At 44.1% G+C, this 10748-nt stretch overlaps 1 protein-coding gene across 2 annotated transcripts; it reads left to right on the top strand.

Moving 5' to 3' along the window:
• The first annotated feature begins 61 nt into the window (after positions 1-61).
• Positions 62-9655, top strand: EEF1AKMT2 (EEF1A lysine methyltransferase 2). Of its 2 annotated transcripts, XR_002117330.2 has the most exons (7): positions 62-151; positions 252-317; positions 1119-1233; positions 3305-3412; positions 4243-4459; positions 5268-5417; positions 8892-9655. XR_002117330.2 is itself a non-coding variant. In XM_019617877.2 (6 exons), the coding sequence occupies exons 1-6, from the start codon at positions 93-95 to the stop codon at positions 5363-5365; spliced, it is 663 nt and encodes a 220-aa protein (XP_019473422.1). In that variant the 5' UTR covers positions 63-92; the 3' UTR covers positions 5366-6079. The 2 variants fall into 2 exon arrangements, 1 of the variants encoding a protein (XP_019473422.1); XM_019617877.2 differs by lacking the exon at positions 8892-9655 and having other exon boundaries at positions 63-151; positions 5268-6079.
• The last annotated feature ends 1093 nt before the right edge of the window (positions 9656-10748 follow it).

Raw genomic sequence — 10748 nt, 5'->3', positions numbered from 1 at the left:
GGGGAGGAGCCCTTCGCGCCCTCGGCGCTGGGCACCAGGCCTCAGTGAGTGGTGGGCTGTGGGCAGGGCCGGCACTGAGAGTAGCACCCGGCATGCGGGAGTGCCTGGCCTCCTCAAAGCCGTTTGGTTTCGGTTGTGAAGTGAGCTCCAGGTGGTCCCGTGACATAGATGCGGGCTCGCTCTTCTCCTTTTTCCCCTCTTTGAAGCCGTTCGCAGTGCTAATTGCGGTATCTTCTTCTCCCTCCCCGTAGCTGGGATGCGGCGTATGAGAGAGAGCTGCAAGCTTTTCAGGAGACGGGAGACGCTGGGGAAATTTGGTAATTAAACCATCCCTACCTGAACATGCCTATTTGTTTCTAAAGGGGACGTTGCCAAAACGCGTCCTCTGGGTCGGTGAATAGCTCTGAGTGTTGGCAGTGGGAAGGGGATATCAGTCTTGGAGCCACCCATTCCTCTCCTGGCCGGCCTTGCAACGTAAATTGATAACTTGTGCTTACACAACTGGCCTGGCAGAGACAGCGAGCTGATAGGTATGGTCTGTTGTACTCAGAAGTGCTCGTTGTATCACTGAGCTCTGATGTAAGTAGGCAAGTTGCCAGTGCTGGCTTCTCATACAACATACACAGGGCTTTGCCTTCCAGAGGTGGTGTTTCGGTTACAATGTTTGAATGGAGCTTATAAGCAGGAGGAGGACTGACATTTACATAATCTGACAGAACAATGGGGAATGGCTGGAAGCTGAAATGAGGGGAGATTTAGATGAGAAGTTAAGAAGAAATCATTCGCTCAGAGGGCAGTGAGGCCCTGGCACTGCTCCCTGAGCTGTGGGTGTCCCATCCCTGGAGGTGCCCATGTCCATGAATGGGCCATGGGCAGCCTGAGCTGTCAGGGGCACCCAGCCCACAATTGCAGCTCAGTGACCTTTAAGGTCTCTTCCAAACCATTCTGTGGTTTGATTCATTTAAACTTAAGCAGATGTGGAGTATGAGTTATGTCAGTTGTTAGGCAAGTGTTTCAATAAGAAGGGCTCTGCAGAAGCTAGGGAGCAAGGAAATACATTTGTTGTGCTGATTGTGTGTCTTTGCTAGCTTGATTACCTGAGCCCTTATTCCTAATAGGTTTGGAGAAGAAAGCATGGTTCGCATAATCAGATGGTTGGAGAAACAAAAGGTGCCCCTTGACAGCTCTGTGCTTGACATTGGAACTGGGAATGGTGTTTTACTGGTTGAATTGGTTAGTATATTCTGCCTTCGTAACAGAATCGGTGCTCAGAACTCAGTTCTCAGTTCTCCTTGTCCGTCCTCAGTTCTGACAGTAAGACTTCATTTTGATGCAAAAAATGATCAAAACCAAGTAGTTCATGTAAATGCTTTGAAAAGTTGGTAGCACAAGAGGCATCAATTCTGCCAGGGTGGAAACCCCTCAGCAGACAGGTTTTGAAGTGTTACAGTGATGTTATAGAGTGATGCAAGGTGATTTGCAGCTGCAGTAATCCTTTCATGGTTTTGACTGAATCCTTTGCTATAGTATTACTGCAGAATTGGTAAAGAAGGAAGCTTTGTTGCTGTAGTAGTTCCTATTTCCAACACTCTCCATTGGTTCCATTAATTAAAACAGAAGTTAAGTGGAAGTCAACGTTGGGTTTATAGTGCACAGTTGTTTTAAAAAACATGGCCTTTGATTTTAGAAGAATGTAAAGCCTATGTGGGGACTGACTGCTATATTGCAGTGGCAATTTAAAAGCTATTAAACTGCTGTAAGAGCAGGTGAAGGGTATTCACTACTCAAGTGAGGGTGTCTGCTGCTAATTGAACCAGCTCTGTCAAGGAGGAGCAGGAGGCTGCTTGTGAGTACCACCTTCAGGACACTCATCTGACTCCAGAGTCATGTTTGGCACTTGAGTGAATGATCCCTTCCTGTCTGTATGGAGTCAGGCCATACAGGTTTAGCAGCATTTAATGTTGTTTATCCTTAAACTTTCCTTCTCTGCCCCAGAGACTATAGGAGTGAATGGAAACTCCCTGAAGTGACTCAAGCTCTTCGTTTCCAAACAGAGGAGCTGTTGTGGAAACTACGCTTCCACCCCCAGGCCTTCAGCACAGGCATCTCAGGAAGCTTGGTTTGCTCTTGGAGCTCTGGGGAGGAACGTGGGCAGAAGCCTAAGCAATGTGCTGTTCTTCATGAAATGCAAACAACAAAGTCTTTGTGTTTATCCTCAATTAAGAACAGCTGGCTAGCACTGCACTCACAAGGACTGAGGGGCTGCTAGGAGGAGGAAGGACTTTTAAAAAAACGTAGTTCTCTTCGTTGTTGAGGTATTGGCCTTTGGAATAAGTAGACAGGTAGCAGATTGCTGAATGCTAGTTGAGGTCCTTGGTATTCATAAAACAACCACCTCCCCCTCCACCATTCTGCCTGCAGCTGCCTGTAAGGCCATAGCTCTTTGTAGCTCTTCCTGCTAGGTTTGGAGCTGGCCGGATCGGCTGACCTACGTGCTGCCAGATCTGCTCCTACCTGGGAATGCAAATGTGTTACCACCCTGCTCCCAGGTGCCCAGCTCCAGCTGATGAGAGGCGTGTGAGCCCATCTGCTTTGCAAAAAGGTTGCTGGGCTGTCGTTGCTTGAGCTGGATGAACTGGGTTATCATTATCTAGTGCAAAGTCAGCAGAAAGTCTTTATGTGCTCTTCTATGTGGTTCGTAACCTGCCTGATAATCAGTGATACAGAGACCTCACTGCATGCAGATAGTTGCATTGAGATAGACGTTAGCATGAAAAATCAGAAAAACAGAAGTTTTACAATGGCTTTCTGTATTAATAAAATACATATATTTGGTCTTAGAATTTAGGCTGTAAGTGAGTAATTGCTCGGTCTCGTGTGTTAAAGAGGTTTTCTTATTTTGAAGCATCTGGCTTTGGCACATTCTCATCAGAGAAAATTCCTGGTTTGGAGGTTACTTTTGGTACAGATAAGAGCTTATTTCCCTCCAGAGTTTTTGACTGGTCTCTCAGTTTCCCACTTGTTGACATCAACCAGCTTTCAGTCAGCAGTTCTTCTGATGAGGTAGCAGGCAGATGGGGTTACTGCAGTCTGTTCACTTGGCTGTTTAGCTCTGATGGTGATAACAGAAATAAAAATGAGAAATAAAAGCAGAAATAAAGGTTCTGGGTTGTTTTGGGGTTTTTTTTGCTTTTTTTTAATTATTATTATTAAAGGGGGGAGGATGAATTATAGAGCACTGAAATAGACCTGGTGAACAGAAAATCTGCTAGCACACTGATTAAGATTCTCTGCTTCTGTCTAGGCAAAAAATGGCTTCACTAACCTCACTGGGATTGATTACTCACCTTCTGCAATACAACTTTCAGAAAAAGTAAGGGAGAAAGAAGGTGTGTCTAACATTAAATTACTGGTAAGTGTTGAGAGAATCTTCATTAAGGAAATTGAAAGCAGCTGACCCCAAGGTTAAGTGACCTACCTGATATTCAGGTGCACTCACTGTAATATATTAATGATGTATTTTGAAATTCATTTGTATTTTATACCTCATAAGAGAATTCTAACTGAATAAATCTGTGTTTACAGGAAGATTTGTGGTTATCTTGTTGTTTGTAGCAGTCAAAAGCTGTCCAAAGAGCAGATAGCTGTTTGACAAGCTCTGTATTTAAGCTGATATGCTTTGAATGTTAGCTTTAAGACAGAAGACTAAATCCTTATGGGAAGGAATCCCTGCCAGTAGCTGTGCAGCAGGGAGTTTGGGAGACTTTGCTTGAGCAGGGGGGGACCAGTTGACCTCCAGAGATCCCTTCCAGCCACAGCCATTCTGTCACCAGTGTTTCTCTGCTGTGCTTTTCCCCGCCAGCTCTGTATCCCTGTGATGTCTCTGTTCTTGTATCTCAATTGTGATCTCTGTAACAGGCACCATCTTGTCTTCTGTATTTGTACAAGGCCTAGCACACGGTGCCTGGAAAACCAGAGATCAAAGTACAAATAATGATTTGAAGAATGAATTCCCAAATGTGTTAGCTTGAGCTTTAAATGAATAGTTACGTATGTGGGCTTTATAGCAAATAGATCATTATGTTATAGGTAGACAACAAAGAAGCTGATGTGGCATTGTAACTTTGGCTTACCCTTTCCTATTGCCTAGTTTGAGGGCTTTGGTATTAAAGCATTGGTTTGCATTAAAGATTCAGGAGCTCCTGAGCAGATTGTTTTCACAGTTGTAAACTTCTGGTTTAGGTAGAAGACTTCCTGGCTCCATCAGCCGAGCTGTTGGGATTTCAGATCTGTATTGACAAGGGGACTTTTGATGCCGTGAGCCTTAATCCTGACAATGCAGTTGGAAAGAGGAAGCAGTACGTGAGATCTCTCTGCAGTGTATTGAAGCCAGAGGGCTTTTTCCTCATAACATCTTGCAACTGGACCAAGGAGGAGCTGCTGAATGAGTTCAGAGAAGGTGAGCAGTTGAACAGAGCCATGTGCCAACCTATGGTTGAGCAAGGGTGCAGTGGGTAGATTTTAGTGTCTGCGATAACATATTTTCTCAGATCAGGATAAGACAAAGTAGTAAAAAGATCAGTAAACTCCTCAGCCTATTCTCACTGTTTTCCTCAAGAATTACTGCTGCTACATTTGCCAGCGCCAATGTTTCAAGGGGGCTCAGGTTTTGTTATACTTTAGAGAACAAGGATCTCAGTCTAGCTACTCTGGGAAAGGAGGGAATTCTATACCCATGTGGGTGTTGTTTTTTCTATTCTGGCCTTTTATTAGCAGATCCAGTTCACCCATACAACTGCTCTAAAAATTACCTGTGTTTAGGGCAGCTGGCAAGTCTGACTGACCGTTTTTGTTCCCTCCTCAGTGACCTTTCTGATACTCTCTGTAGGTGTTTTTGTCTTGTTTGTTTTTTGTTTGTTTGTTTTTTTACGTGATGGTTAGCTCCAGAATCTCATGCCTTGAAGCTTGAAACTCCAAGAGTGTGGATCTAAAACAACCATCCCTTCTGGGGAACTAAAATCGCTGGCAAGTAATCATCTTTTCTGCCATTAATTTGTGTGATTCAGCCATCTGAGATTTTTATTAGCCATGGAATGGTTTCAGCTGTATGAAGCAGCAGTGCAGTGTAACAATACAGTCCTATGGAATTACAAAGTAACTGACTTGCAAGTTGTCCTGACAAATAAAGAATAGTTTGCAAAGGGTTATCCAAGAAAAGAATAAAATGACTTCCTTCTAATAAAAGCATTTTAATTTCTGTCTGGCAGGGTTTGAAATTGTGGAGGAGCTGCCAACACCCAAGTTCTGCTTTGGAGGAAGAATTGGAAACAGCGTAACAGCACTGGTTTTCCAAAGAAAAAAGTGAGACCATCCATCTTGGACAAATTAGATTAGCTGAGAAAAGTCTGAACTTTAAAGTAAGCCTGACAGCAAACCTCAGACACGTGTGTAAATAAATGTTATTTGAGTACACAGTTAAATGCTATGTATGGAACTCTAAGGGACTATAAAACATTGCCCTAGAAACATAATAGCTTTGCATAACTTGCCTGTAAATTTTGTCCTTGCTACAACCTCACTTGCTTCAGGGAGGCTGCAAGTTTGAGAGAGACAAGTAAGTCATTTTAAATATTGACTGAGATAGCTGAATGATGTTTGCATTTGGAATATAAAGATTATCTGGTATTTAATTTCTGGATTGGTAATCAGTGACCAATAGAAGCAAAGGTGTTCTACAAAGTAAGTCTCATTTCTGTGTTGTGGTGTAATTGGAAACAAGCTTTTGAGATGTGGTTGTTGGACCCTTCATTTTTGCAGAAGGTAAATGTAACTGTTAAGGAGGGAAATGAATCTAAAAGCTGGAAGTCTTGGGGAAAAAAAAAAAGACTAGTCAGTGCTTTAAGTTCAGAAGTTCTGGGGCTAAGTGTAGGTCTGCCTCCCCTGAAATAGCTTGACTCTTTCCCACAGAGGCCAACTATTGAGGCTTCTACAAAGCTCACCTGTGAGAATGTAGGCTTGCTTCATTACTTACTTCCACTGATATCCCATAATTATATAAAGGTGTGACATTATAATCTCACTAGTATGTGACATATGCTTCTTTTGTTACTAATTTGCTATATTATGATGTCCTAAGATCCAACAAAGATCTTATGTTTTCCAGTGAATTTCTCAGGATAAATTTTAATTGCGTAATGAGGAGGAGTTTACCTATAAATTCACTGTGAGATAAGTGGGATTTAGGGCAAGTTTGAGGCAGAGTTCCTGAGCCTGTCAGCTTCTCAGGACTACACTGAAATTTTCTAGTAAAATGCTCAAGAAATGAAAAGAGTGAGCCTGCAGGTAGGTGGTGCTATGGGAAGGAGGGACAAGGAACAGAAAAAAGCAGGGTGGCACCCACAAGTGAAATGGTTTTGATTCCTAAATTGGTAGAGGCCTCTCTTCAGTCTCAAACAAGCACACAAGCAATCACTTGGGTCTAATGATTTCTGCATCTGATCTGTAGCTGGCAATATTCTTAAGCCCGTGCACTTTGAACTATCACCAGAGAGTAGAAGAATGCTTGTAAAACATGTTGAGGAGGGCGTTTTTAAGGCAGTAATAATCAAAGGCCTGCTGTTTGAAATGTGCTGTTAGAAACCTGACCCTTATGAATAATGGAGTCTAGGCAGCAGCTGTAATAGTGACTTGAATAATGTTGGTTTTTTTTTACTGACTGGTAAGATTTGGAAAGGACATGTCAAAGAATGGCCTCGATTTTGGACAGTTCACCTTGCTAGATGATTTTTCATGAAGGTATAATCTCAAGATGTCTGTGCTGCTCAGTGAGAAACCTCTTAAAAGAGGCAGAGAAATAAGCAGTGAGTTAGGAGCAGTGAGGCTTTGCTTGTGGTTTGGAGAGCTTTCTGGTAGTTCATAAAGGTGGATATCTGCATGAATACACAGTTGTGTGACTTTTGGTGTCAGCTGCAAAGCTAAACTGCAGGAGAGTAAATACAGCATTTGAAATGCATTCAGCTCCTATTGTGTTTCTCTCTGGAGATTTTGCTTATGATTTCTCTGTCAAATGTGAGATTTGTGGATAGTAAAACTAATACCATCCCTGGATCTCAACAAGCTTTTTCCATAGTCTTGAGGTTAGGTTGGATTGTGCTGCAGGGCCAGCATACCTTTATGGAGCTGTGAATAGCTTTGTGTAAAAGGTAGGCAGGACAGAGAGGGATTATGTTCCTTTGTTGACCTACAGCATGCCAAAGGCTGACATTCCCTGAGTGCTGGTGGGCTTTGCACCTGGCTTCATGAGCCAGATTCCAAGCTCAATGAGATGCCTGGAAAGACTGGAAAGGAAAGGGTGGTGTCAACCACAGCCCTCCAGAGGGATCCACTGCTTTGAAATGAAGTCTCTCCCATTCTCCTTAAGCAATGAAACCTCAAGACTAGGACAGATCTCATCTTCTAAGCCAGGTGTTTTCAGTATGTGCAGCTCTAGTGATGCATGAACTGCTTGGAGGTGGTGATTGTGGCTGGGCTGTGCAGGTCCTGCTGGCCACTGCTGACCTTTCCTTCCAGGAAGATGGCTTTTAGGATAGAAGCCCTACAAGCAGCACTTCCACAACCAGCTGCTTTTTTGTACAGCTCTGACCCCCAGTACCTGGCTCCTGGTATCTGCCATTGCCAAGCAAATCATAGAATCATGATAGAATCGTGAGGGTTGAAAAGGACCACAGTGCTCATCTACTTCCAACCCCGTGCTGTGTGCAGGTCGCCAACCAGCAGCCCAGGCTGCCCAGAGCCACATCCTGGCCTTGAATGCCTGCAGGGATGGGGCATCCACAACCTCCTTGGGCAACCTGTTCCAGTGCCTCACCACCCTCTGACTGAAAATGACCTTCTGTTGTTCATTTTGGAAGTATTTACTGAGAGATCCACTGTGTTTGTTGTGGCTCTTGTGCTGCTGAGTGGGCTGGAAGCATTCTACCTGTGGGAGAGCAGACCATTGGATTTTTATGGGTTGTATCAAGGAAGTGAACTGTCAGGATGAAATATCTGAAAGAGGAGACCAAGTGAAATTAATGAAATAAGTATTGATTCAAGAAGGCCTATCTTTACAGGTGGAATTCAGTTAAAGCATAAGGTAAATAGATTCTCAAGACAAAAAACCTTTGCATTTTCAACATCACAGCACTTTCTTGAAGTAAAAACTACTCCTTTAATCATGTTGCTATAAATTAAAAAGTGTGAAAACTGTAACACAAATGAATGAACACAGAAGATTCAGAAGAAAGAATAATGTTGCCTTGCTCTTTGACTTCCTTCTTGGTGACCAAGCTGTTATTTATATGAAAGTATTTTCGTTTAGTGGTCATTGCTCCCTAAGGAGCAAAGAGTCAATGGCAGTGCAGTCTGTAGAGTGTTTTTTAAAGTTATTTTTTTGGAAGGCTAAGAAGATATGGAATTAATATTCTGGTATTAAATGTAAATATAATTCTGTGGTCTAAAAGGAAGAATTTATGGGAGCTACAATTTTTTTAGAAGGTATGCTGGGTTACATGTGGAACACTAACAGAGTTATGGCAGCTGCTGTACCAGAGAGGGCAGTAATGATGAAATGACAGTTTATCTGTTCTATCTGGAGACTGTTCAAGTCTTTATAGAGAGCACTGGGTAGAAATAACTGCAATATACTGGGGCCTTATCTGCATACAGATACGGGTCTCCTTCTCCATTTCAACCTCAGTGTTGTAGCCCAATTTCTGACCACCAGGAATGGCCTGCTGGCCCAGTTGTACCGTGGGATTTGGGGTGTTGGACACCTGTAGTGACAGGAGAATCCCAGCTTTCACTTTAGGAACTACAAGAGTCGCTTTTATGATTTACTTTTTATCTTTCAGAACGATTTCATAACAGAGCTTTCAGATGTTTGGGATTTCAGTCCTTGCCAGCGTGACACCTCCCTGCTCTTCCTGGCACATGTCTCACCACGTGGATCTTAGCTGTGGGTCTCGGGGGAGCAAACACAGTGTGCAGACAGCGCTGTGTTGCAGAGATTGACCTTAGGACACCTGTGTAGGGTCAAAGGCCTGAGTGGAGAATTGAAGCGACGACTCCTCTCACTTACAGCAGCAGGCCTCACTGTCCAGGTGCGTGGGGTGTGTGATGCCCATGAGGCTGAGAAGTGGGGCTGACATTCATCCTGGCAGCATCTCTTTTCATAAGGATGAGTTCTTGACTAGCTTTTCTGCTGCATTAAGCACAGTGTGCTTTTCTTCGTTGCTGATACTGGCTGCTGTGTGTTCCCATGTTCCAGGAATGCACTGGCAGCATTGTAGCCATTGTAAGGAAAATCCATGTACATACGCTCTGCTATGTCCGTGCTGCTGGGTTCCAGGGTGCCTGGTAAAAGCTGCCAACATTCGTGTTATTTCATACCAGAGGAAAACTGTGATCATGGTATTTAGCAACATACAGCAAAAAATTCTCAGTGCTTTGGCACTCAGCTGGCTTTCTGAATCTTGGCACACTGAAAGGTAAAGATCGTGCCTCGGGAACTGTTTTATTTGTATGGACCCATTAAGCATTTTAACATATGGATCGTCTCCTGTAAAATACATGAGGAAAACGTACAAAATAAACAGACCAGAGCTTTGCACTGCCACAGGGAGACCCACCTGCCTTTGTGCTTCCATGGTGTGTTGCCTTTGCCTGGGCTTTGTGATGCTTCCCTTCCTTCAGAGGGTTGGCTCTGCTCTGCCCCGTGGCTGGAATGTCCTTGGGTGCAACCTAACCCTGCAGGGCAGGGGAGCAGCCCTTGGATAGCTGGGGCTTTCAGTGGAAAAAGGATGAACCGTTACAGCCTTGAGATGGAGGAGGGAAAGGAACACTGGTGTGTTTTATTTGATACAGGGGGAAAGCCAAGCCGTGGCTTAATTTCCATTTGTTAGGTAACAGTATAGCTTGAAATGAGCGGATTTCTAGGTTACTGGAAAGTAAACAGACTGCTTGATGTAGCCATATAAATTCTGGATAATGGCAAGTGCATATGCTTGTGCTGGAAAGCAGGGCTAACAAACAGTATGAGAGAACACAAACAAGCCTCAGTGCAGCCACTTGAACGGCCAAGTGCTCGTGGACAGTGTCATAGAGAGCAGAGATGGGGACAATCTACACTTCTTGCTTTTTGTAGCTGATGTAGGGTATCAGCTCACCGAACTAGAATGTATTGGCTGTGTTACAGAGAGATGGAAAATAGATTCCTGCACTGAGGACGCTGTGCGCACTGCTGACAGCCCTCTGACAGTGCAGAGGACGAGAGGTGAGCGATGCCGTGCTTGGACTGAGCTGTAGATGCAGACAGAAAGCAGCCTTCTGCTCGGCTCTTGGAGCCCAGCCCTGTGCTGCAAGGGCTGCCACGGGGATGGATTCAATTATACTGCAAGCTTGATTGCTAAATGTTCAGCTGGGAAACCATACAAACTCTATTCAGACTTGATTCCCAAAGTTCTGCAAAAAGAGCTTGCAAGTGTTTTATTTTCATTGTTACTGCATGTATATCATCATTAAAGCCCGTCGTTTAAGTGGGATGGAAGAGCTTGTAGTAGAATGGCTTGGATTGGAAGGGACCTCAAAGATCGTTCGGTTTCAACTCTAGCAAGGTTACCAGCCGATAAATCAACCGCTGCATCGGGCTGCCCAGGGCACCTCCAGGGCCGCGGCTCAGGGGCAGCAGGAAAGGAGGCGGCAGGCGGCGG

Source organism: Meleagris gallopavo, chromosome 8, assembly GCF_000146605.3.
Source record: "Meleagris gallopavo isolate NT-WF06-2002-E0010 breed Aviagen turkey brand Nicholas breeding stock chromosome 8, Turkey_5.1, whole genome shotgun sequence".
Lineage (NCBI taxonomy): Eukaryota > Metazoa > Chordata > Aves > Galliformes > Phasianidae > Meleagris > Meleagris gallopavo.
The sequence above is the reverse complement of the archived record's forward strand: the minus strand, read 5'-3'. Positions and strand labels throughout refer to the sequence as shown.

Coding starts and splice junctions, on each gene's coding strand:
- EEF1AKMT2 (XM_019617877.2), top strand. CDS start 93: ATGCGGGAGTGCCTGGCCTCCTCAAAGCCGTTTGGTTTCGGTTGTGAA. Junction 152..251: donor GGTTGTGAAGTGAGCTCCAG/GTGGTCCCGTGA, acceptor CCCTCCCCGTAG/CTGGGATGCGGCGTATGAGA. Junction 3,413..4,242: donor TGTCTAACATTAAATTACTG/GTAAGTGTTGAG, acceptor CTTCTGGTTTAG/GTAGAAGACTTCCTGGCTCC.